The 23,847-nt window shown below is 51.2% G+C and overlaps 1 protein-coding gene and 1 long non-coding RNA gene across 6 annotated transcripts in view; one reads left to right on the top strand and one right to left on the bottom strand.

Moving 5' to 3' along the window:
- Positions 1-19,510, bottom strand: part of SH3PXD2A (SH3 and PX domains 2A) — a 243,177-nt gene extending 223,667 nt beyond the window's left edge. For 3 of the 5 annotated variants that reach the window (XM_011287436.4, XM_019813772.3, XM_019813771.3), the window contains exon 1: positions 19,384-19,509. In XM_011287436.4, coding sequence (XP_011285738.1) covers positions 19,384-19,455 — 72 coding nt within the window. In that variant the 5' untranslated portion in view covers positions 19,456-19,509. Of the gene's footprint in view, positions 1-19,383 lie in introns of all 5 variants that reach the window. The other 2 variants (XM_045040633.1, XM_019813773.3) reach the window with 1 other exon arrangement.
- Positions 19,470-23,802, top strand: LOC109492670. Its single transcript, XR_002146616.3, has 3 exons — positions 19,470-19,602; positions 22,054-22,181; positions 23,393-23,802. It is a non-coding gene; the product is annotated as an uncharacterized LOC109492670 (long non-coding RNA).
- Positions 23,803-23,847: the final 45 nt, after the last annotated feature.

Consider the following 23,847-nt stretch of genomic DNA (forward strand, 5'->3'; position numbering starts at 1 on the left):
ATTCCACATCCTAATCCAAGTCAGCAGAGAGCCAAACACATCCACAAGGGTTAACACCGTATTAGATAACACCTCATACCAACAGCGTTGGGGCCGGGAAGTTATCAGATAATGGCTTTTGAAAATTTGTGCTGCTCAGGCTGCCTTGCATGAGTCCACCTGCTTCCCGGGGTCCACCCTGGCTGATGTTGGGGATATGCAGGTGGGGCAGAGGTGGCCCTTTAAGGTTCTCTGCTGGCCGGAACTATCTGCTTCCCAAGAGCTGATTGGAGTCATGCAGCTGGCTGGGTACAAGGGGGCCCTCTCCCACCCACTCAGGGACCAAAGAATATTGAGCCCTGTGAGTAAATCCCAAATGTCCCCCACACAGACTCACATCTGGGACTGCAGATTCCGTGGGATTTCCCACTGTACTGACGTGAGCTCTCGTGGATGAGAACGGCCAGGCAATCCCAGTGGCCCCACTGCCTCTGTCTGCCAAGAACTCGCACTGACGAAATCTCTATCTTCTATTCCTTCCAGGAATCCAGCCCCTGCCCATCCCTGCTAGAGGGTAAATCACGTAACAGATAACACTGACAGGTTTGCAATGCCCCATATGTCCACACATCTGGATGTGTAACCTCCTTACTGCAAACAGGAGGGAGACTGGCTCTTGAGGGATTAAATTTAGGTGTAAGTTTCCTTATCTGAGTACACTTTCCACAGCACCCTGTCTCTGAGGCCCAGGGGAGTGACCTCAGGGACTTCTCTCGCTTCCTCCATCCTTCCCTGTTTTTTTGCCAGACCTCCTCCATCTCCACCCTGCTGTGGCCACAACAACTTGTTCCCAGAGCTGGGTCCCCCGGCACGCCTCCACCAGCCATGTAGCCCCGCGGCCAGCCTTCCTGCCCCCCGTGCTTCTTCCTCACGGCCTCCACGGAAGCTGGAAGGGAGGTTTCCAGAGCAAGTTTCCCAGAGGGATAGGAAGGCCTCTCCTGCACAGCCAGAGCCACAGCAGAATCCCAGCTCCCAGGTCACCCTTCTCAGGTCAAAGAGGCAGGAGAAGGTGGGAGTTAAAAAGCTGGTCAGATCTCAGCTCTGCCACTAACCTGTATCACCTTTGAGTAAGCGACTTACCTGATTCCCCGTCTCCTTACCTATAAAATGGGAGTAACCCGATCCTTCTTTTGTGAGAAGGAGGGGAGGTCTGTGGGAACCTGTCTGACAGAAGAGGCACTGGAGAAAAGGATGAAAGGTAGCTACTGGAAGGTATATGTGATGATCTATGGGATGATTTTATGCCATCTAAGTATTCATGGATCCCCTAACCTGACCACAAGGACCTCTCAAGGATAAAAGATGGCCCAGGAATATACCCGATGAACAATGATCCAACAGCCTGTACAACGCACAAAACATACCACGCCCAAACACACTCGTAAACACACACATATACCTATATACACAAACATCTGCCAACACACACACACACACACACACACACACACACTACACATCTCCAAATACACATGCACTCCACACTCAAACACACACACATGCGCACACACACACTCCTTATCTCCCTTTATTCTTCTGAACCAGTCTTGCCAAAATTTTGAATACTGTCACAAGAGGTTTTAATGTTCATAATGTCCAAATCCCTGCCAAGTAGCCAGATTACAACAGATCCAACCAGCCAGATACAAACAGGAATTTGACAACAAACCCCAGAGTGTCCTGCTCACACGTGTCCCGTGGCACCTGGCACAAAGGCCCCCGACCTTGTTTCCTCAGACGCTTACACTGCCCCTCCCAGCCTCACCTTTATGGATAAAGATATTTGATTTCTATTTATCCCTAAGTCCCTTGTTTGTTTCTTTCTTTCCTGGGGCAAGTCCATATAAGGTCAGATTCCCACGTTTCCAAGGCCAAGCTTCTCTCCCCGGTGTTTGCACTGAGCTCCCTCTCTGATGAAGCTGTTGTACCAGTAAGTATTCTTCAGCCCTGTCCACTCTGACTCACTCCAGAAACTGCCCTTTTTAAAAATTTTTTTTTAATGTTTATTTATTTTTGAGAGAGAGAAACAGAGTGCAAGTGGGGGAGGGGCATAGAGAGAGGGAGACACAGAAACCGAAGCAGGCTCCAGGCTCTGAGCTGGCAGCACAGAGCCTGACGCGGGGCTCAAACCCACAAACCGTAAGATCATGACCTGAACTGAAGTCGAAGGCTTAACTGACTGAGCCACCCACGCGCCCCAAAACTGCCCTCTTATTAGCTAAAAAGACCTGCATCAAGCAAGGACCTTTTCTGACTCCTCTATAAAAGAGGCCCAGAAATCTCCAGAAACACAGCATGGCCTGGGGGACTGAGGCACAGACAGAGGTGTCCGGTCCTAGCTCCACCACATGCTATAGCAGAAGTTTGCTATCCTAGTTTCGGTTCAAAGCAGACTCTAAGACAAGGCCATGAGTGCAGCCTGCCTGTTAGGGAGAGGTTTCCAGAAGCCCCAGGTGAGGAGGAACAGAAAGCGAGACCAGGAAAGGACAAAGGTCAATAAAGGTTGTGCTAATGAGTAGGTAACTGCTGTGGGCATCTGAGGCTTCGTACTGCTGGGGATCTCCTGATGTTCTGGCTGGAACTCACCTCAGAATCCTCCCAGGGAAGGGCAGGCAGTGGAGACATCAACTCCTGCCCCCACAGCTTGAGGGCAACCCCCTGGGATGATAACTCGCCCCCACCCCTTCCCCTGCCCTTCCTCAAGTGTACCTGCTGGGGTCGAGCCAGCTTCCATGGTACCGCAGGCTGGAGAAAACCCTCATACAAAGAGGTGAGGTGGGGAACTGTCAGGGTCCTTGAAACTACAGGAATCAGTGGCAGGTGAACTCAGGTGAGCCCAGGGGGTACAGGGTGGGGCACCCACAGAAGCCATGTGCCTTTCTTTCTTTTTTTTTTCAACATTTATTTATTTTTGAGACGAGAGAGACAGAGCATGAACGAGGGAGGGGCAGAGAGAGGGAGACACAGAATCTGAAACAGGCTCCAGGCTCTGAGCTGTCACCACAGAGCCCGATGCGGGGCTCGAACTCACAGACCGCGAAATCATGACCTGAGCGGAAGTTGGCCGCCTAACCGACTGAGCCACTCAGGAGCCCCGCCATGTGCCTTTCTGAGCCTTTCCTCATCTGTGGAACAGGCAGGAGACCCATACTGCTTCCTCGAGGGTCCCTCAGCGGCAGAGATTAAGGTTGTGAGCTCAGCAACCTGGTACCAGCAGAAAGTACTCTGCAAGGGCAGCCGTGCGGCCATAAACACCCAGAGCTGCTCATCACGGAGGAGATGCAGCGAAGAGTGCAATATAAGGTTCCCAACCAGAAAACTCAGCCTGGACTGACCATCCTCCCGGTCCCCTTGCTAAGCCTTGAGACAGTACAAGCGGCCACCATGGGGAGTGACCACTGGATACCTTATGCTGTGTCGGGTTCTCATTAGTGACCCTACAGGGAGGGCATGGACACCGTTGGCTGAGGAAACTGAGCTGAGGGGTGGAGCTACTCATTCACAGACACTCAGCTAGGAAATGTGGGAGTCGGCATTCAATCACCTGCTGATGTGAATCTTCACACTCCCCTTTCTCTAGAACACACCACAAGCTCCAGCCAAGATGCCTCTGTCACAAACACCATGGGCCTCTCACAGGTTCTAAATATATATCCAGCAGGTCCCAGAGGTTCTGGGCTGATGGGACGCAGACTCCACCTGCTGTGCCCTCTCAGATGACAACAGTGACACTCGGGGTAGCACTAACTCTCTCCAGGGCGTGGTTCTAAGTGCTTTCATCATCATGATCTCATGGAATCCTCCCAGCAATGAGGAAGGCACTGTTACTATCCCCATATCACAGAACAGGAAACTGAAGCAGAGGAGTTAAGTGACTTGCCCAAGGCAGAGCTTGGCAGAGCTAAAATAAATGGCAGAGCTAAAATTTGAACTTAGGCGATCTGGTTCTGAAGCTCTTGCTCTCAATGACTTTCTACTTTCCTTTCCTCCTACCCATTCTCTTCACTGTCTATTAGAAGGTGACATCCCCAGATGTTGGCAATGAAACTGCAGCTGACCTCTCTCCTTAGACAAGAATTGACAAAGGCAGCATGGAGAAGACGGGACCCCACGCCCAGGCAGGGCACCTCTCTTAAAGGATCAGGCTCCTGGGGAGACAGTGCAAACGCTCCGTCCTGCGTGGGGGGTCTCTTTACTGGGGGGTTGGTGTCTCCACTATGACGCCTGGCACTGTAGCCCAACACAACTGGGATCGAGTGCTTTTGTTTTTTCTTTTGCAGAATGATGACTTTGTGGTCTAGATACTCTAATGGGGGTTCCCAGCATAATCTTTCCAAAAGGAAGGACAAATTCAAGAGAAAGCCAAAGATAACAAGAGTTTCCCAGAGTATGGAGCCAGGGGGAAGCCAAAGCAAGCTGGCCCATGGGGAGGTTGCAGAGATCATATGGAAGAACATCTTGGGGCTTGCACATGAGCAGAGATAACTAGTCAACCCCAGAGAGGGATCTGCCCACAGCTGAAGGCAGTCCTTGGCCACAGACATGATCTTTCCATTTCTTACATTACATCAGCAGAACCACTGCCAAATAGAATAGAAATCCCAGCTCTCTGTTTTCATGCCTCCATCCTGCTTTATAACCAGTTCTACCACCACTCCCAGCCCCTCAAGTGTAAGTTCTGAATGCGGGCTGGAAACAAAGCCAAGCAAATTAGCACAGCCACATAGAAGTCAGGTTAGGAGGAGAGTCATTCTGTCAGCTCTTGGATATGTACACGTGAATGATTCTTTTAGGAGATGTCCTGCTTTATCTGCCAGTGGGAGCACATGCTATTCCATTCATCAAGCTCTTCCTCTGTGCCTGGCACCCTTTTGAAGGCTTTATATGTATTAACCTACTTAATCCTCACTACCAGCCTGAGAGATGCTTTTATTATCCACGTTGTACAGATGAGAAAACTGAGGCATGGAGAGCTTCAGCACCTCCCCCAAAGGCACAGAGCTCTTGATTGGCAAAGGTGGGATTCAAACGTGGCAGACTGGCTTCAGTGACTTCACTCTAGCTGCCTGTGTAGCACTGGTCATAATCCTCTACTGTGACAGACATACTATTACCTGATTTACAGAGAAGGAAATAGAGGCTCAGAGTTATCCAAGGTCACCAGCTGAGTGGCCGAGCCAGGAGCTGAACTGATGTCAGACCCAAGCTTGAGTCTATGGCCACCATGAGGACCTACCTCACTGCAGGGCAGGAGGGGACAGTGCCAGTGGGTGGCCAAGAGGCCAGTGCTGGGCAAGAGGCCACACCAGCTGGCTAGCAAGGCAGGCTCTGTAGGGCAAAGCCAATGGTCCCCCAATGTCCCGTGCCATTATACCCAGAAGGGGCAGGGCCAAGAGAGAGCCAGCCACTGTTGACAGACTGGTAGCTGACAGAGGTGATGTAGCCAACAGCTGCTGTTTATTTTGAGGCCCAGAAGCAGGGAGCAGACTGGTTAGGACCCACCTCCTTCCAACAATAAACTCAATGGGGCAGGGTGGGGAGGTGCCCCTCCTCCTAGCTAAAGCACCAGCCCAGCCACCTGCTGGGCTTTGCAGAGAGCAGAATGGTCTAGGTGTCAGAAACATCTTGCCAGACACTCTAATCTGGCCTCCACCAACACACAGTGTTCCCCACCCCCATGTGCTGGACTTGTAAATGGCCCAGGAAGATAACCACACCCCCTGCAAACGCACTCCCTGCAGTGTCAGGTTCCAGGGACAAATGGTTTTTCCTGTCTTGGGAACAAAGAGGGGCCACTCCTGCTGGCCACCCCCGACTTTGGTTCCCTGACTCTGACACTTGTTAACTCCATTCTTACACCAAATGACAAAGTCCTCCATATAAGGTCTTCTACAAATGGCCAACCAGGGCTGGCTGTGGCAAGGCTGGCTGGCAGGATTCCCTGAAAGGCCAGGAAGTAAGGTTTCCCAAAGGACTCTGGGGCCCTGCTCTGCTTCTCCCTAGCCTATGATCTTTGGTCTCCATTTTCTTATCAATAGTGATAGAAATATAATAGTGCTCTTCTCCTCGGATTGCTATAAGGATTAAACGAGTAAAGTGCCTAGAAGATAGGCTGGCACACAATCAGTGCCACCATTATTAAAATCATCATCATCATTATCATCGTCACCACTGTCATTGTCATCAACCCCATTTAGCCTGTGAACTGTGAACACTGGAAGACAGTTTTCCTGGACATGACACATAGAGTTTAGCTTCCCAGGCTAGCCCACATGTAGGTGAACCGGAGACATCTTCCATCGACTTCATGGATGAGAAAGGTTTTGGTGGACTAGCCTGAGAATTTTGACACCATTTACAAAATTATATCAATAGGAATATATACTTTGAACTTCAAAAAAGCCATTTCTATAATTGTAAGTTAAAAGCTATGGTTCTTTAAAAAAAAAAAAAAAGGAGTGGGGTAGGGGGAAGGGACTTTAACAGAATGAAGTGTTTGTCCATGTATTTATCTCATTGATCAAAGACCTGCTGTGACCCAGACCTTCTGCTAGCATGGGGAGGAGGTGTTAAAGAGGAAAGGACTGTGCTGCTTGCTGCCTTAGCAGAAGCCCCCACCCCCTGGCTTCCAGCTGAAGGAACTGCTTTCAGCTCGGTGCCTTGTGCACAGTAGGTACAAAACTAATGTTCAGTCAGTGAAACGCCCTAACAAGTGCGCTGCCTTTGGGGTGTTGGAGCTCCCATCCATGACACTGCTGCGCTTCCCCAGAGAGTCTTTCTTAGAAGGTCAGGGTCCAACTCAAACACAGTCCCCAGAGCAACCTCTCTGCAGTTTGGGAGCCAGTCTCAGTCTTCAACAAGTCCTGAGCAAGCACCATGCTCATTTCCAAGAGGGATGCAAGGCCCTCCTTGGCCCCTTTATCTGTCTGACCTCACTGCCCACTGCTCTCCCCCTCACCTCTTCCACGTGGCCTGCCCAGCCTTTTCTCTGGAAAGGCCAAGTAGAGTCCCACCTCAGGGCCTTAGCACTGGCTATTGCCTCACCCTCAACAGCTCTCCCCCAAGTATCTGTACACCTTACTGCCTCACCTCCCACAGACCTTACTCAAAAGTCACTGTGCAGTGGGCACGTCCCCAGCCACCCTCTATGAAATAACACAACTACCACCACCATCTCTGGTCCCCCTCCCCCCACCCCAGGTTTCTGTACCACATTTATTCCCCATCTAATACACTGTGTATTTTACCTAAAATAGGTTTGCTCATTGTCTTCCTTCCCCTGTCAGAATGTCAACTCAAAAAGGGCAGTGATTTTTATCTGCCCTCCTGTGTTCCCAGCAGTAGGGACACAATCAATGCTGAAATGTTGACGAATGGCTAATTGAATGACCGAGTAGGTAGCACATCGAGGTCCATCCCCGGAGGAGCTTTTCCATCAATCAGGCACACCAGACATGGGCCTGCCAAAAGCTGACCAACCAAGGCCATTCTTGGTAAGCGCCATACAAGTGGTAAAAACGATAAACATCATAAAAATTTATAGGCAGGAAATGTTATAACAGGTGGCATCAGGGAAGCTTCTGGGAGGTGGCAGAAACGGAGTAAAACCATGAAGGAAGACCATGATAATAATGGTAACAATAACTGCCATTTACTGAACAGCTACCTTATGTCAGGCACAGTAGAGAGTAACAATCATATGGGCTGGGTAGCACTGTCATTTCCATTTTACAGATTAGAAAACTGAGGTCTACAGACATGAAGAAACTTGACGAAGTGAGAAAAGCTAGTAAGAGGCTTCCGAGCTGGAGCTCATGTGGCCAAGGCCATCGGTGCCCTTGCCCCCACCCTCTTGTTCTCAAATTCCAACTACTGGCCTCTGAGGCCTTCTCAGGGCTGCCAGAGCCCCGTCTAGCCTGAGTAAGCAGCAGGTGGCAAGTGTCCAGAATTAAATGTCCCCCTACTCCAAAACACAGTGCTGTGGCCACAAAGCCACCATCCGCAAGGACAGGATGCAGAGCCCCCATCATCTGGAGCATCTGAAAGGCCAGGCCTTCAAAAGTGGCTCTGAACAAGAGCTCAAGGGGAATAAAAATTTAAATCCCAAAATAGAAGCCAGACCCTGCCAGGGGTTCAATCTCAGTAGTGAGAGGTTTGTTATCTTATCCCAACCATATCATGTGTTGATGGAGGGGCTCAGTGGGAGGTCAGAGTGGGCAGAGGACCCAAGGGTTTCATCCTGACCCTTTAAGTTTCATCCCACGTGATACACTCCCTAGACCCCCAGCCTCAAAATCCTCAGGAGACAAAGCCATGTACAAAGCCACAGGTCCTCAGCCTCCCAAGGGAACCCACACTGTGCACACTCCCTCTGGGTCTGCTCCCCTTCTTAAGCCTCAGGGCCAGGCTGCAGCGTTCCATACCCCAGCAGAGCTCAAATCATGGCCATGACCTTTATGGATGCCCATGGCAGAGGGCGAAATACAGACACAGAGGAGGCAGGGAAAGACCAAATGCACCTAGTTTTGGCACGTATGGATGCTTCCAGCTGCGGGCTGGAATAAAATGAGAACTCCTAATTAGACACCCAACCACTGGGGGCAATCCATCCAATCTCCAGGGAGCACACTGGAGCCATCATAGGCTTTGTTGCTGGAGAGACCTGGGTTCAAACCCCACGTTTGCCATTTACTGCCGTGCGATAGAGGGCAAGGTGGGGCGTCTCTCCGAGCCTTGGTTTCCTCGTCTACAAAACAGGGTCAGTGCTCAGGGTTTGTGGGGATTAAAGGACACAGTGGATGGAGGGGAAGCCCCAGCCCAGTGCCTGTACCTAGAAGGGGCTCCACTCACACTCTTACTCAACTCCCCTACTTCCCCTGCCTGGGAGCTGCTACATCCAGAAATCATGGAGAAATGAGGCTGCCCTTCTCCAGCTGCCCATGAGCGATGACTAAAGTAAATAATTAATCCTGGCTTGAACCAAAGTTCGGACATTGTCCTATTATAGACCTGAACTCTGAGAGAAGGACCAGTTTGCCAACCCACCAGGGCTCAGAGCAGCAGAAACCTCTGGGTAGTCACCTCCGGAAGCCCTGCCCCCACTGACAAGTGACTGCGTGTCCCTTCCAGGTGCCAGGCACCTAGCTGAGAGCTCGATGAATCAATTCCAGCCCAGGGGCCGAATTCAGGGGAGAGTTTCACTCTGTCAGAGCCCTGCTGCCAGCACCATGCCAGGCCAGCTAGGCTGCCTCCGATGTTGTTACAAAGAGAAATTCTCCCACACAGGCGAGTCCCTTAAAATAGCCCTTTGGGTCTGGGCCATCAGGAAACAGAACAAAGCTGGGTCAGAACGGGGCCTACCGTGAAAGACTTTGCAAAGCAGCCGCTTCAAGCAGGGACAATCCCTTCACACTCAGAACCCTTAGGTGGGCAAAAGCGGCAAGGCAGGCTTTCTCAACAAAGAACCCTTCCACAGGAGGACAGCATGCTCGGTGGGCAGAAGGCCCCGCTACCCCTGGGGCCAGCCCTGGAGAGGGACCAAGTGTGTAAAGCACGGTGACAGTGTGAAACAGGCACAGGCTGGGGCAAGGGGTCAAACACGCCTGGCTTTGGGCAAGGCTAATAATGATGCAACCTATGCTTTCTGCACGGTAGTTTCCACAGGAGTAGTATGGGGTTAAAAATGCATGCCTTCAGGGCTGGGTGGGGACCAGAGATTATAAACAAAAGGCCTGGCAGTGCCTGGCATAAACCAGGAATTCAATGCGTGGTAGCTGGATGATGATGATGTCTACGTAATACAGGCCAAGGTCTCCTTTATTACCAAGAGAAAATATTCCCAGAATAAAGAGAAACAGCAAGGGCTCTCTGCCCGGGACCACTAGCGACAGGCCAAAGTACAGACTGGCCCACACCCACTCAATCCCTTACCCCATGCGGTAGACCCTGCTAGCTCGTGATTCCCTACCCCTCACTCCCCAAAGTTAGCAGTGATCCAGTTCCACCAGGCTCCAGGGATCCCAGAGACAGACTGGGGCCCCTGCATAATTTATGCTGCACTGACACACACAGAGGAAGGGACTCTGTCCCCATCCCACATGTCCCTCCACCCGGCTTGGGGAGGGTGGCTTCCTCACCCGCCAAAGGGAAATGACAGCAAACGGCCAGAGAAAGAGCCAAGCGGAGGGGCAGGACGGCCAGCTGTTTCCCCTTTGCTAACTCAGCGCCTGACGTCACTTCCTCCCCTCAGGTAATAGCAGAGAGATGTGACTGGAAATAGCTCTGTCTCTTCCCATTCACAAAAATGACAGGCATGGAAAGAAGCAAAGTGTAGTTCCCAGAGGCACTTTTCTAGAAGATGTCTTCAATGAGGGCCTAAGGTGATCCTCAGTCCACCCTGGCTACGAGGCTTCTCACCCAGAGCAGGGCCAGGAAACCTTGTATGAAAATTCCCTGGAGGTCAGGAACAGCTCCCCTTTGTAAAGCATCCCTAGCCCCACACACATGAGAAGCTCGATTGAGGGACTCGGGAACCCTTCACAGAGTCTCTGGGCTCAGCACTTCCCCAAGCAGCTTTCACACCCACCCTCCCCTCTGCAAGGCAGGCCAGCAAGGAAGCAATCACCCCATTTACTAGAAGGGCAATTGGAGATCTAGAAGGGGACGGTGACCTGTGGAAGGTCTCACATGTGGAGAAGCCAAGCAGCCAGGCCTCAGGTGGAATCTCCTCAGGGCCTGGTCTCCCCAGGTGGAACGTGTGACTGAGGGGCTGTGAGGCTGTGGGGACAGGGCAGATCTGGAGCCAGCAGGCTCCTCTCCATATGTAGCCTATTAGCCGCATGGTGTTTGGCCATTTATTTAAGCTCTCTGGGCCTCAGTGTCCTCACCTGCACGATGTGGAGGCCAGAGGTAACTACACGCTTTGGGGGGCTGTTTTGAGAGTTTCCATGTAAAACTCGTAGCACGTAGAAAGCACTCAGAACTGTTAGCTGTTATTGTTATTATTCCATTTTCCCTAAAGAATCAGGCTTACTGGAATATCTGACAGTGTGGCAGGGGTTTAAATAAATGAAGAGGTAATCTGAAGCATTGTATTTAAAACTAAAACCACTGCAGAGACATGTTGAAGCAGAAGGCAACATTAGTGGGAATGTTTGGGGTGACAACCTAGGCTCCCAGCAAGCTGTTTAAAGCTAGCCCCCAGGCCCTATAGAGATAGGGGTTTCCCGGGGTGCTGGCTGGCTCAGTTGATACAGCAAGAGACTCTTGATCTCGGGATTTTGAGTTCGAGCCCCACATTAGGGGTAGTGTTTACTTAAAAAAGAATAAGTAGGGGCGCCTGGGTGGCGCAGTCGGTTAAGCGTCCGACTTCAGCCAGGTCACAATCTCGCGGTCCGTGAGTTCGAGCCCCGCGTCAGGCTCTGGGCTGATGGCTCGGAGCCTGGAGCCTGTTTCCGATTCTGTGTCTCCCTGTCTCTCTGCCCCTCCCCCGTTCATGCTCTGTCTCTCTCTGTCCCAAAAATAAATAAAAAACGTTGAAAAAAAATTAAAAAAAAAAAAAGAATAAGTAAAAATATGGGGCACCTGGGTGGCTCAGTCGATTAAGCGTCCCACTTCGGCTCAGGTCATGATCTCACTGCTCGTGGGTTCGAGCCCTATGTTGGGCTCTGTGCTGACAGCTCAGAGCCTGGAGCCAGCTTCCAATTTGCTGTCTCCCTCTCTCTCTCTGCCCCCCTCCCGCACATGCACACCTCCACGTAGGTGCACGCACTCTCTCTCTCAAACATAAAAAAATCTTTACAAAAAAATAAGTAAAAAAGAAAAAAAGCTAAATATTTTTTGATTTTTTTAATGTTTATTTATTTTTGAGAGAGAGAGAGAGAGACAGAGAGAGAATGAGAATGCGAGCAGGGGAGGGGCAGAGAGAGAGGGGGATACAGAATCCGAAGCAGGCTCCACGCTCTGAGCTGTCAGCAGAGAGGCCGACGCAGGGCTTGAATTCATGAGCTGTGAGATCATGACCTGAGCCAAAGTCGGCCGCCCAACCGACTGAGCCACCCAAGAGCCCCAATATTATTTTAAAAACCAAAAGGATAGGAGTTTCCTTTCTCTTGCTACTGGGGTACTGGGGAGTGTGGATGGAAATCACCCCACCGAGCACACTGCTGCGGCACCAGGCCCAGCCCGCCGGGGCCCTCCACCGATGAGGCCCGAAGCAGCCCCTGCCTCACTCCCAGCTGCATCCTCTCTCCTCCACCTCCTACCCCACCCAAGACCTCTGGGGTGCAATCAACTTTTACGAGGCAGCCTGACCCCTCCGAGTAAGAGCTATAAACAGAGAGGGCTGGGCTCTGGCCCGTCAACTAAAGAACCAATGCAGAACCAGAAAAAGGGCTCCGGTTCTCACCTCCGTCCCAGCCGTGGCTGCCAGAGCAACCCAGCTCTGGGGCCCACCCGAAGGACCCCACAGTGACAGTCGGCTCCAGTCCTAAGAAGCAGAGGAATGATTCTCCCAAGGAATACTGTGTGGAGGTGTCTACACAACAAACTGAGTTCCCTCAACGGGCATTTGAGGCTCTCAGAAGCTACCCCCGACCTTTCTCCTTATCCTCCTCCCCCATGTGGGTTTGCCCCTTGTTTTCCTGGCAGATTCCACCTCCAGGACCTTTGCTTTTCCCTTCCCTGGAATGCCCTTCCCCGCTTTTCCCACCTAAACCCTACTCCTTCCCATCCAAATCCTAATTACTCCTCAAAGCCCAGGATGAGCCTGCCTGTCCCAGCCCGGCTTCCCTGAAAACTCCAGTTCACAGAGAGCACTCCCCCTCCTGAAAAGCTTTAGGATTTCCTCGTTATTAAAGCTATGACCTATGTTGTGCTTAACACGTGCCAGGGACTGTTCTAAGCTCTTCACATTTATGAACCCATTGAATCTTCACCACCACCCAACGGGCCAGGTCCTATTTCCCCCACATTTTATGTTTTTTTACAGATGAGGAAACAGGTTCAGAGAAAGAAGTAGCTTGTACTGGGTCCCATGGTAGCCAGTGCTGGAGACAGGCTTCCAGCCTGGGGCCTGCAGAGCCCAGGCGCTCTCCCACAACGCAGCCTTCCAGATGCACATGACCTGAACCCCTTGGTTATTTTCATAGCCCTCCCTCACTGACCCAGCTCTGAAGGGGAAGACAGCGACAACCTCACAGACTTCAGTGTCAGAGACCAGGGTAGAATCCCAGCCTTGCCACTCAATTACTCTGAGAGTCACAAAAACACCGCGAGCCTCAATTTCTACATCTGCAAAGTCGGGATAAGAAACACCTCCCTACCTCATATGGTTGTCACATAGTTCAAACAAAAGGCCCTCTAAAAAATACCTTCTACACTGCCTGGCACATAGTCAGTACTCACATACTGAGTCTTCCCCTTCTCTCCTCACTGTGCATCTTGACACCCTCACTGGACTCAGCTCAGCACTTGTTGCCAAAGTGGTGCCTTGTCTAGAGGTTACTCGCGGGCACGAAAGGGGCCTTCCTGTGGTTTGCCCTCAGGCCCTCCTGTGCACACGTCCAGACCCCTGACCTCTCCATTCACCTGCTTTCCTGTGGCTGACTCCACTCCAGGCGGCGGCAGCCTGGCCCAGGCGAGAAGTCACATGCAGCTCTGGGAATCACCTCTTGAAATGCTGATAGCCCTACTGGACACTTCCATTATTTTTGGCAATTGTCATGGCAGAGAACAGCCCTGGCCCTGGCTCAGAACCTGTTTCCAAAGCCAGAGCTCCACCTCATTTCCCACACACACCCCTTGTCCTTCCTGTTCCCTGGATCCCTGTCCTAATCCATTATGATTTTTCCTGGTTTCTCAGAACTCAAGAGGAGTAAGTGTAACTACCATATGTATAACTCTATTATTTGTTTGATTTTGTTTAATTAAGAGGCAAAAGGGAACAGGGTTGCCTGTTAGACTTTTTCTGGCCAAGAACTAGTCTGGTCAGTGACTCAGGGTGAGGAAATTAGAAGGCAATTTCCAGGGGACTGCCATGCAATCCCAAAGTCCTAGGTCCTAACACTCCTCTAATTCATGGCCTCCACTGGCCATTAACTCATGCTGGCCCTGGAATATCTCTTTGGAAAATGCAACAGCTGGCACTTATGTTTCTAGAGCTGGAGTAAGTCTCCTCTAACATCAGATAGGTTTATTTTTCCCTTCCCTTCACTTCCCCTCTGCCTGCCACCACACATGGTGATTCCAATCCTGATCTGTCCTCACCCCCTCCAAACCCGCACTCAGGTCCCAAAAGGGCCATGATAAATGGCTGGTTGTGCTCCATGTTCCAAAGGCCAGTAGGATGTGGTTGGTTGTTCCATGAGCAGGAAGCTTTGTCAGACCCGTGAATCACCCCTGGATCACTCACTCGCCTCCTTGGAAAAGGAGAAAAAACTGTTCTTGTGTGTATGTGTATGTGTATGTGTTTGTGTAAGAGGGAAAGACAGAGACAAAAAGAGAAAAAGAAAGCAGGCAAGAGTAACCCATGTGTAGTACTGACCTTGGGGCTAGGGTCCTGTTTGACCTTGACCTTACTGGATGACCTCTCTACTCCTCTTCCTTAACCCATGTCCCTTCCCTTCCCCTTCCCAACTTATAGCAGCCATCACTAGATCTGCTCCAGGAAGCCCTCCAGGTCTGAACAGCTGCTCCTTGTTTATCTGTTTCTGTTGTGTGTTGGGTGTTTTCCATGGGGCATGTAGCCCAATTTCCCATCACACTATGAGCAGCTGGTCTTTCCATTTTTGCCTCAGCCTTTCCTTTTCTCTCAGCTTCACCTACCAGGTCTTACATGTACTCTAGTGTTTTGGTGATCATCAAACGGAAGGAACACCAGATGGAAACTAGAATATGTTGAATGAGCATGGTAGGGACCAGGTACTAAGTAGAATGCTTTACCCAGAATTATCTCAAATCAATTCTCCAAAAGTCCTGTGACAAGCGAGGAAACTGAAGCCCAGAGTGGCACAGCTAGGAAGGGCCAGAGGTGGGATTCAAACCCCGATCTACCCAACAGCACTCATTTGGTAATGGAACTGGCCTTCAGAAGACCCTTTCTACAGCTGCACATCCTTCCTCCTATAACACTGGATCCACACTCTAAGGGCTTAGAGAAAAAATGAAGGGCAGAGAAATGAATGGGTCTAGAGCCAATTCCTAAAAATGTACTCCCAGGACCAAGACCAAATTCTGTGATGATCTAAACACACAAGAGGATGTACTATTTCCACAGTGTTGATCCTTAATTCATCACCTCCTGCATCAGTGGGGACCAGATATCATCCTGGATCCACTCCATTCTCCTTGCCTCACCATGCTCGCCCTCCGTTGCTTTCACAAACTCACCTCCACTGCTTTCACGAACTCTGTGGCATGAGGTGAATGTCCCACGGGACATACAGTGAAGCAGTCCTCAAGACCACCATGCACTGCTCTCTCAGTGACATGCAAGCCCGAGCCTGGTCTCCCCACCCTGACTTTAGTTGATGAAAGGGCCCCATTTTAGGTTCATATCCTCCTTAGCAGGTAAGCTAACCTGTTTACCCAGATCTGCCTTATACTAACTGGGAGACTCTGGGCAATCTCTAACCTTTCCAAGTTAACCCACCTCTCGAAAGAAATCAAAGAACATACCCAGGTTAGGGTGCATTAGGGTACATCTGATGAACTGTAGGAATCACACGAAATCATGAATGTCAAGTGTTTGGCACCGCTGATGGTAACTGCTAACAATGGCTATTATTCGCATTCCCTAAAGAGTCCTGTAGAGGATCAAAACATTCATGACTGATATTTGTCTGAAATAAACAATCAGGAAAGGAAACCACTGTAAAAGCACAATGCCTCCCAAATCCAAACAAATACTTTGTTCTAGATAAACGAGCTTCTCTCCAGTGCCATATGACTTGACACACACCTACACGTGCATGTGAGTGCAAAGAATTATGGTAAACCTGAACTAGAATTCTTATGGAAAATGTTTATATGAAGGTATCTGCAGGTTGCATCCAGCATCATCAGGACCATTTGAAAGACAAGCGGTCTGAGGCCAAAGTCACTTGACCTAAGATCTCCCCAGGGGCAACTCATAAAAGTCAAGCGAGGAGCCCAACTCCACGGCAGGGAGCCTGGTCTAAGCGGCAGGTGCCCACTTTCCCTGAACCCCACCCAAGCAGGGGCTTGGCAGAGAGGAAGGAAGCAAGGGCTGACAGCACCATCCAAACAATAGAAGCCACTTGCCTGTCTTTTCATAAACAGACTAAAAGCACAAGACCCTCGGTGTTTAGGCAGCTCCCCCCTTGTCCTGGAGACAAGCACACCCTTTGCTGGATGTCCTGAGAAAAACTTTCCACTATGTTCCCAGTGTTCTGCAGCCAGCAGAGCCCCTCCTGCTTGGGCCCCAGGCTTCTCATCAGCCAGCTCCAGCTAACGTGCACATCCCATAAAAACTCTCTGCTCTGCAATGTGCCAAGCCACAGAATAAGAATTCACCATCAGTGGAGGAGAGGCGGGAAGGGGGTATGCTTCTCCAGTGCAGAGGGCTTCCAGAACATCTGCGACTTGGGCTCAGCGCATCCTGCCAGCTACCCACACCAGAGTACCTTACCCAGGACACTTGACCTTCTGGTGTGTGGTATCCACCGTACAAGCACCATGAGGGGAGGAGATCCTAAGCTTCAGAGGTACAAGCTCCCCCAACCTGCTCCTCCTGCCGCTATGAGCCCAGCTGACACTTTCTATTATTGGGTCCCGTCTCCTTATATTATGCCCCATTAATGCCCCAAATACGTAGGAACCTCTTACTATCACCAGATACTTGATTTCCTAGTCAACTCCAACCAGACTTAAGGGTACTTAGATGAACAAAACCCACGCCATGTTCAAAATGCCAGTTAAACCCAGGTGTTGTGAATGGCTGTGTTGCAAGTGACTTTATCCCGTCTCCATTTCCCTCCATTTCCTCTTCTGTAAAATGCGGGGGGTGGGGGGGTGGTGAGCCTGATGAGTCCTGCCAGCTCCACAATTCGACAACATATAACACTTTCTCCTTTAATTGTTCTCTACAACCTTATTTTAGAGCCCTGTATGGCCCCAGCTGTTCAGTGACATCACTCCCTGTCCCAAACATAATGTCGATTCTTACATGGGAAGCAGAGATGTCCTGGGAAACGCTGTCTACAAAAAGAGAGGAAATGATCATTTCAAGGGAATCAGACAGGACTTCTTTTGTGTTTTTCACATAGAACAAGTTATTATCAATCTGAAAACCCGAACTCTTTCCCTCTTTTTTGCCAGACCATTAATAGCTACTTTTCAAAAGTGCTTTCTTAGTCAGAATCTCACCAATAGTAAGCTATCATTTAGTGAGGGCTTGTTACCTGCCAGAAACTGTGCTAAGTGCTTTTCGTGGATGATCTCATTTAATTCTCCAGACCACTCTATGAAATAGTACTATTATTATCCTCACTTTAAAAATGAGGAACGCTGAGTCCCACAGAAGTTAAATAACTTGCCCAAAGTCACATAGCTAGTTAGTGGCTAAGCCAGGCTTTGAACAGGACCCTCCCCCAGCCCCAGCATTAACCACCTTTCACTGCCGTCGGCAGTGGGTACCCAGTTGTTTTAGCAACCTTTCTGGCTTGTTGCCAGTACATTCAACATCTGTAATCTTGGACATCACTGGTCAGAGCTAAGATCAGATGTTTCACGTAAACTCGAGAGCAGAGAAAAAGCACCAGCGTGGGTCTCAGAGCAGAGAGTGCCATCTGTTGAATGCAGGGCCTGCCTTAACTGAGGACTAGAAAAGAGAACCCCTAAAACTTAGCCTGCAACGTCTGAAAAAAATGGTTAGGAAGGCCACCTTGATACTAAGTGCTGGGATGTGCAAATGGACATCTCTACCTGGAGCAGGGTGACTACATAGTAACCCAAGTCCTCTAAAAGGAGCTTTCTTGAAATGAAGATGCTTGCTGAGTCAAGCAAGGAACAACCCCCCCCCCCCCCCCCCCCCCGCCCCGGCCATGGGCACCCACCTCTCTGTCTGGTCAGGAACCAGACTCCTTAGTTTACCTCCTCTCCAATCTGAGCCCAGGCCCATTTATTCGATTCTTAAAAAAAAAAAAAAAAAGCCCCAAAGTTCAGAGCTATTGGTGATACAGACAGAAAGAGTAGCCCGAGGCTGACATTGGCACAAACCTTAGTCCTCTTCCAAGAGAGAAATAAAAGCCATTTCTCAGAGAGCAATGTGCAGTCTAGGGCAGCAACCTACAGCCTGTTTTAATTGTTAAAATTAATGCTTTGAGCATTCTAAATCTTCCTTTAAGTGCCTAATTTGCAAATAAGATGCAGCCCTTCTGCTTTGCGTGCCTGGCTGTCTCTTCTTTCTCAAGTACAGAAGCAAAGCGGTTCAGACAGGCGTCCTCAGCCATCAAGGACACCATGTTTACTTCCTAAGGTGCGAAGGATGGCAAGACAGGACCGGCTGAGATGAAAGGGGGACGTGTCACACAGACCCGGGGCTCAGCTCGGCTCAATCAACCTTAGCCCCTTCTCATTAATTGTGGGGAAGGAAGGGGGAGGGGCAGCCGGCCGTTCCTTGGAGACCACAGCAAACATTTGCCTCCTCGTGTCTGGAGACGGAGCATCACTTAAGAGGAAATGAACCCGGTTAAGGGTCACGTCCAGAGAAGGGATAAAAGGAAAAGCCACAATTCTCCTCACACCGACGGACACAATGACTTTAAGAAGGAAATCAAAGCTCAGGGCTGAGGGTGGAGGTGGGGCAGGGGGCGCGGCGGCTTCCCTCTGCCCCCAGACCCAGGCCTAGGGAGGCAGAGACCAGAGCAAACGTGGGAGGACAGCACGAGGCTTCCTTCCCCAGGACAAGCCTCAGAAAGACTCACGGGGCGGCGTGAGCGTGAGCGACCCAAAAGCCCCCAGGGAGGGCCAGGAGATGCTCTTTCCCAACGGAGCTACTCAGCTAGGGCTTGACGAAAGCTCCCCCCACAATCCATCAAAGCTCAGGCGGACAGATGACTTCACCGTTGTAACAGACAAGGGCAGCCACTTGCCAATTCCAATGCCAAAAAAAGAAAACGGGGGGCGGGGGGAGTGGAGAAAGGACAGAGAAGGCTTCCCTGGAGATCACAGCCCTGCGAAGAAACTCCACAGCCGAGGGCTGCCCTGTGGGCACTTAGCTCCGGGACTGAGCGAGTGAGGGCGAGGGGGCCCCCCGGGGGTCCTCGGGAGGGGGGGGGTGTCTCCGGCCAACCCCCCGCAGGGGTCGGTAGGGGCAGTACTCACGTAGTGCTTGGAGGGGTTCCTCCGCTTCTCCACATCCACCACCGTGGCGTCCTGCACGCAGTAGGCCAGCATCTTCCCCCCCACAAAGAGAGTGGCGCCCTCCAGCGGCGTCACCTTCTCATCCCGGTCCGGCTCCCGCTTCTTGCCCCGCTTCTCGGGTCCCGGGGCCACCCAACACTCCGGTCCCCGCGTCGCCGCCGGGGCTCCTGGCGCCCACAGGTACGGCCCCGGGACAGGGACGGTCCGGGAGGGCACGCGGGCTCCTTGCGCCCCGGGCGGCTCCCCGTGGGCCTGCCGCGCGCCCCTTCCCTCCCGCGCCGCCGCCGCCGCCGCCGCCGCCGCCGCCGCCGCTCTCCGCCTCGCCCGCCCGCTCTCTCCGCCGTCCGCCGCCCGGTGGGTCCGGCGGGAACTGGCGGAGCGGAGGAGGGGCGGGGGTGTGTCCCGCCGGCGAGGGGACGGGGCGGGGGCCCCGGAGCCTGCTGTCAGCGCGCTGGGGAGGGGCTGGCGGCACCCCTTCGCCGCGCTCGGGCTCCGGGGGGCTCGGCGCTGGCTGAGGCTGTGGGCGCAGGAGGCGGAGGCAGGGCCGGGCCGGCAGGGAAGGGAAGGGAGGGGAGGGGAGAGAGGGGAAGAGCGCGGGGAGGGGCTCCGGGCCCGGGGGAGGGGCTCGGGGCGACTAGGAGGGGGCTGCAGCCCGGCCCCAGAGGCCTGGGAGCGCCGGCGCGCCCCCACCGAGCCTGAGCGCAGCCAGCGGCCTGACCCGCCACCGGGCTACTTCGCCGGGCGCAGAAACTCGAGGTGTCTTTGGAGGGAGGAGGGGCGGGGGAAGTGAACCCAGCGCGCCCCCATCCTGGCTTTCCGTCTTGGAGCGGATTTGTGCCTTTTTGTCCCCACCGTTACGTCCCCCTCCCACTCATATCCCCAGAACCTTGTAATGAAAAGTAGTTTATTACCCCGCTGTTACTGCCCAGGCTCCCCGAGGAGGGGACCGGAATAGGGAAAGGGCCGGCATTAAATCCTTCAAGCCAGAGCCTCTTTTGATAAATCACCTGACCCCCCCCCCCCCAACCCTTGCGGGTCACAAAGGGTGAATTCTCCCCGGAAATGTGATCGATCCAATGCCTGAGTCGTCCATCGATCTGGGCCCGCGTAACTAACCCGTGACATCATTTACCAGTGAGCTTACAAGACTGCATAACACCCCGGCCTTAAGCCCGGGGCTCCCCCTGGAACCCTCCCCAGGCGGGCCAGGAGGGAAGGGAGCACACAGGAGGGAAAATGCACCAGATTGGCCCCCCCACCCTTCACCCCTGCTCATCACTGGCCCCTTTCTCACCACTTCTCTGACTTGCGCACTTGTCCATCCGTGGACACTTTACTCCCCTCCCCCCATCGATTTCAATATTCTTTTTCATTCTAGTTTCAAATATTTAAAGAGGTGGTGTTTTCACAATTAATTCTATTGTTTCACAAACACAATAAAGCTTTGTGAGCATAGACCAATGTGAAACGTCTGAAATGAGGGCCCAGAGTTTTATGACCTTATTGTATTAACAGTTTCTTCCCTGCACTGTCAGAACCCATGTGCCAATCTAAGATTATTCACACATTTGCGTGGTACAGAGTACCCCACATTCCTCCATCCTTCTCGCTGAAGGATGCTAGAACACCAAGGGATGACACTATCTAAATACTTAACCTTGAGCAAATCACTTCATGCAGGTATTAGAATCACCTTAATGTTCTCATTGGTTGAACGTGGGTGCCAAACTAAACGGTCTTTTAAGATTCCTGCCTGCATATACTCCAAACTCTAAGCAGTAGTTACTCCTGTGAACTGTTTGAGGTTCTTTGTTTTTCATAATTAACTGGTATGGATTTTTGATATTTAAAAAATGAATAATAAACTGACTATGCACCTATTCTATGCTCATTTATAAGACATTAAGAGATGGAAGAGAGTGTGAAAGAATTCAATTAATATCTGTGGAACTGAAAACTGAATCTAATTGAAATATGCTTATCCTTTCCCTCAAAGAGTTGAGAAACAGGGATATTATTAAGCCTGTATATAATAAAATGTACATTAGGACATCAGAAAATGGAGGCGTAGAGCAGTCAAGGGGAGCTTCATGGAGGAGGCTGTCTCTGTGCTGAGCCCTGGAGGATGGGCAGAGTTCGGAACACCACAGAACACCATTGGAACATCATAGCAGAGTTTGAAACACCTCCTCTGAACTCCTCTAGGCCAGCAGCACTTGCCCTGAGCTGTCTTGACATGTGTGTTTGTCCACAATATGCTTTTTTTTTCCCCTCTGAAAGCACCCTGTGCACAGGGACTGGCTGTAAGCCATCTTATACTCCTGTGCATTCCTCAGATAGCCAAGCATGGTGCCATGTACGTAGTACTAGTCACTGCACAAGAATCTGTGGAGCGAGGGGTGCCTGGGTGGCTCAGTTGGTTAAGCATCCGACTTCGGCTCAGGTCATGATCTCACAGTTTGTGGGTTCGAGCCCCGCGTTGGGCTCTGTGCTGACAGCTCAGAGCCTGGAGCCTGTTTCGGATTCTGTGTCTCCTCCTCTCTCCCTGCCCCACCCCGCCATGCTCATGCTCTGTCTCTGTCTCTCAATAATAAATAATTTTTTTTTTAACTCTTAAAAAAAAAAAAAAAGAATCTGTGGAACGAATGAGCAGGGGAAGAAGAAAAGATGGAGTGAGGAGAAGTAACATGTGTAACCTGAAGCCTGAACCAGCTGAGACAGGCAGAAGACCAGAAGGACAGTGTCCACCAGGTGCAAGGGTAAGGGAAGGGGGTGAGGCACAGGAGAAGGAGATCGAGAGAAGGATGGGTGTGGGACATCCAGACAGTGACTAGTCTTGACACTAGGCCCAGGGCTTCTCTATCGGAGATGTTGAAAGCCTTGTGGATGCTAGAGCAGGTGTCCTAGGAGAAGGTGATCTGGCAGTGATGCTCAGTGATAGGAAAGCCAGGAGGCAAGGTGCCACTGTTCTGAGCAAGACTCGTTCCCCATGGGGATGGAAGGTACACCTGGATAGGCCCTCAGCCCTGAGCTCCTCTCAAAGGAAGGACTGGGATCTGGGAACCCAGGAGGGCCTGTGAAGATGAAGCAAGACAGCCTGTGGGTTCACTGTAAAAGGATTCATAATGGCACCCAGCCACTCTTCCTCTGTGGACCTCAAGGCATTCTGGAAGTGCTAATTGAGCCTGAGAAGCCCCTGGTGAGGAGAGGTGGTGTTCAACTGTTGGAGGGAAAGAAGAGAAAGGCAGTTGGCTTGTCCTGGGTCCCCTTTTGAATCAGAGCAGTCAGCTCACCAAAGAGGCACTAATGGCTTCCCACTCACCGTCTTTTTTCTGCACTAAGATCCACACTGAACAAAACTCTAAACACAAGGGATCTGGAGGACAGAGGGAAGGCTCCATGCTTCCCCACTGTCCTAATGGCTTTGTGTTCGCCTACAAGGCATTGGCCTTTTGCCAGCCTAAGAAACCCCGGACAACCTGACATTTCTTAAATTCAAGGTCTTTTTTTTTTTTTAACGTTTATTTATTTTTGAGACAGAGAGAGACAGAGCATGAACGGGGGAGGGTCAGAGAGAGGGAGACACAGAATCTGAAACAGGCTCCAGGCTCTGAGCTGTCAGCACAGAGCCCGACGTGGGGCTCGAACTCACAGACCGTGAGATCATGACCTGAGCTGAAGTCGGCCACTTAACCGACTGAGCCTCCCAGGCGCCCCTTAAATTAAAGGTCTTTATACACAACGTGAGTACTCCCAACTTCCCCTTGTGCTCCCGAATTACCTCAATTAAAGGGAGCAACTGAGTGGCGGTACCCACCCCAACCCCATGGTGCCGAGATCTCTGGGAATTATTAGTTGGGCAGAAGTAAGTTACACCTGCAGGGGGCAGGGGGGAATCTTTTTTCCCTCCTGGGGCTGTATGTTCAAGAGGCTGTGAGTGTAAAATGGTACAACTCTCTCTTCTTGCCAGGGTAATTTCAAACTCACACAGATCTGTTTCCCAACAAAGAAGGAGTCCCAAAATGCTTTAGGCGTTTTTCTTCAGCACGCTTTTACTGAGTTCCTGGAACTCCCCAGAAATGACTGAGACTGGACAAAGGCTGCTTGGAGAAGGGACTGTGTCCCACCTGTTCAATACCCCAGCATGCCTGGCACATAGAAGGTACATTGGCTGGTCTGCGTTGACAGCATCTGCTTGAGGAGCTAGCAGCACTGGAGAAGATTCGGTAGACCCCTATTTTGCCACTTCCAACCATGAACTGGGGATGACTTCAATCCAAGGACATTGTGTGAGTTCACCATAAAATTATAAAAATACCAAATAAAAGTTTAGGATAAGTAAGGATAAAAGAGGACCCAAAATAAAGATGCAAACTGATACCTAAACATCTGATTTTTCAAAAAAACAGATCATTGTAAGTATTT

The sequence above is a fragment of the Felis catus genome, chromosome D2, assembly GCF_018350175.1.
Source record: "Felis catus isolate Fca126 chromosome D2, F.catus_Fca126_mat1.0, whole genome shotgun sequence".
NCBI classification, from domain to species: domain Eukaryota; kingdom Metazoa; phylum Chordata; class Mammalia; order Carnivora; family Felidae; genus Felis; species Felis catus.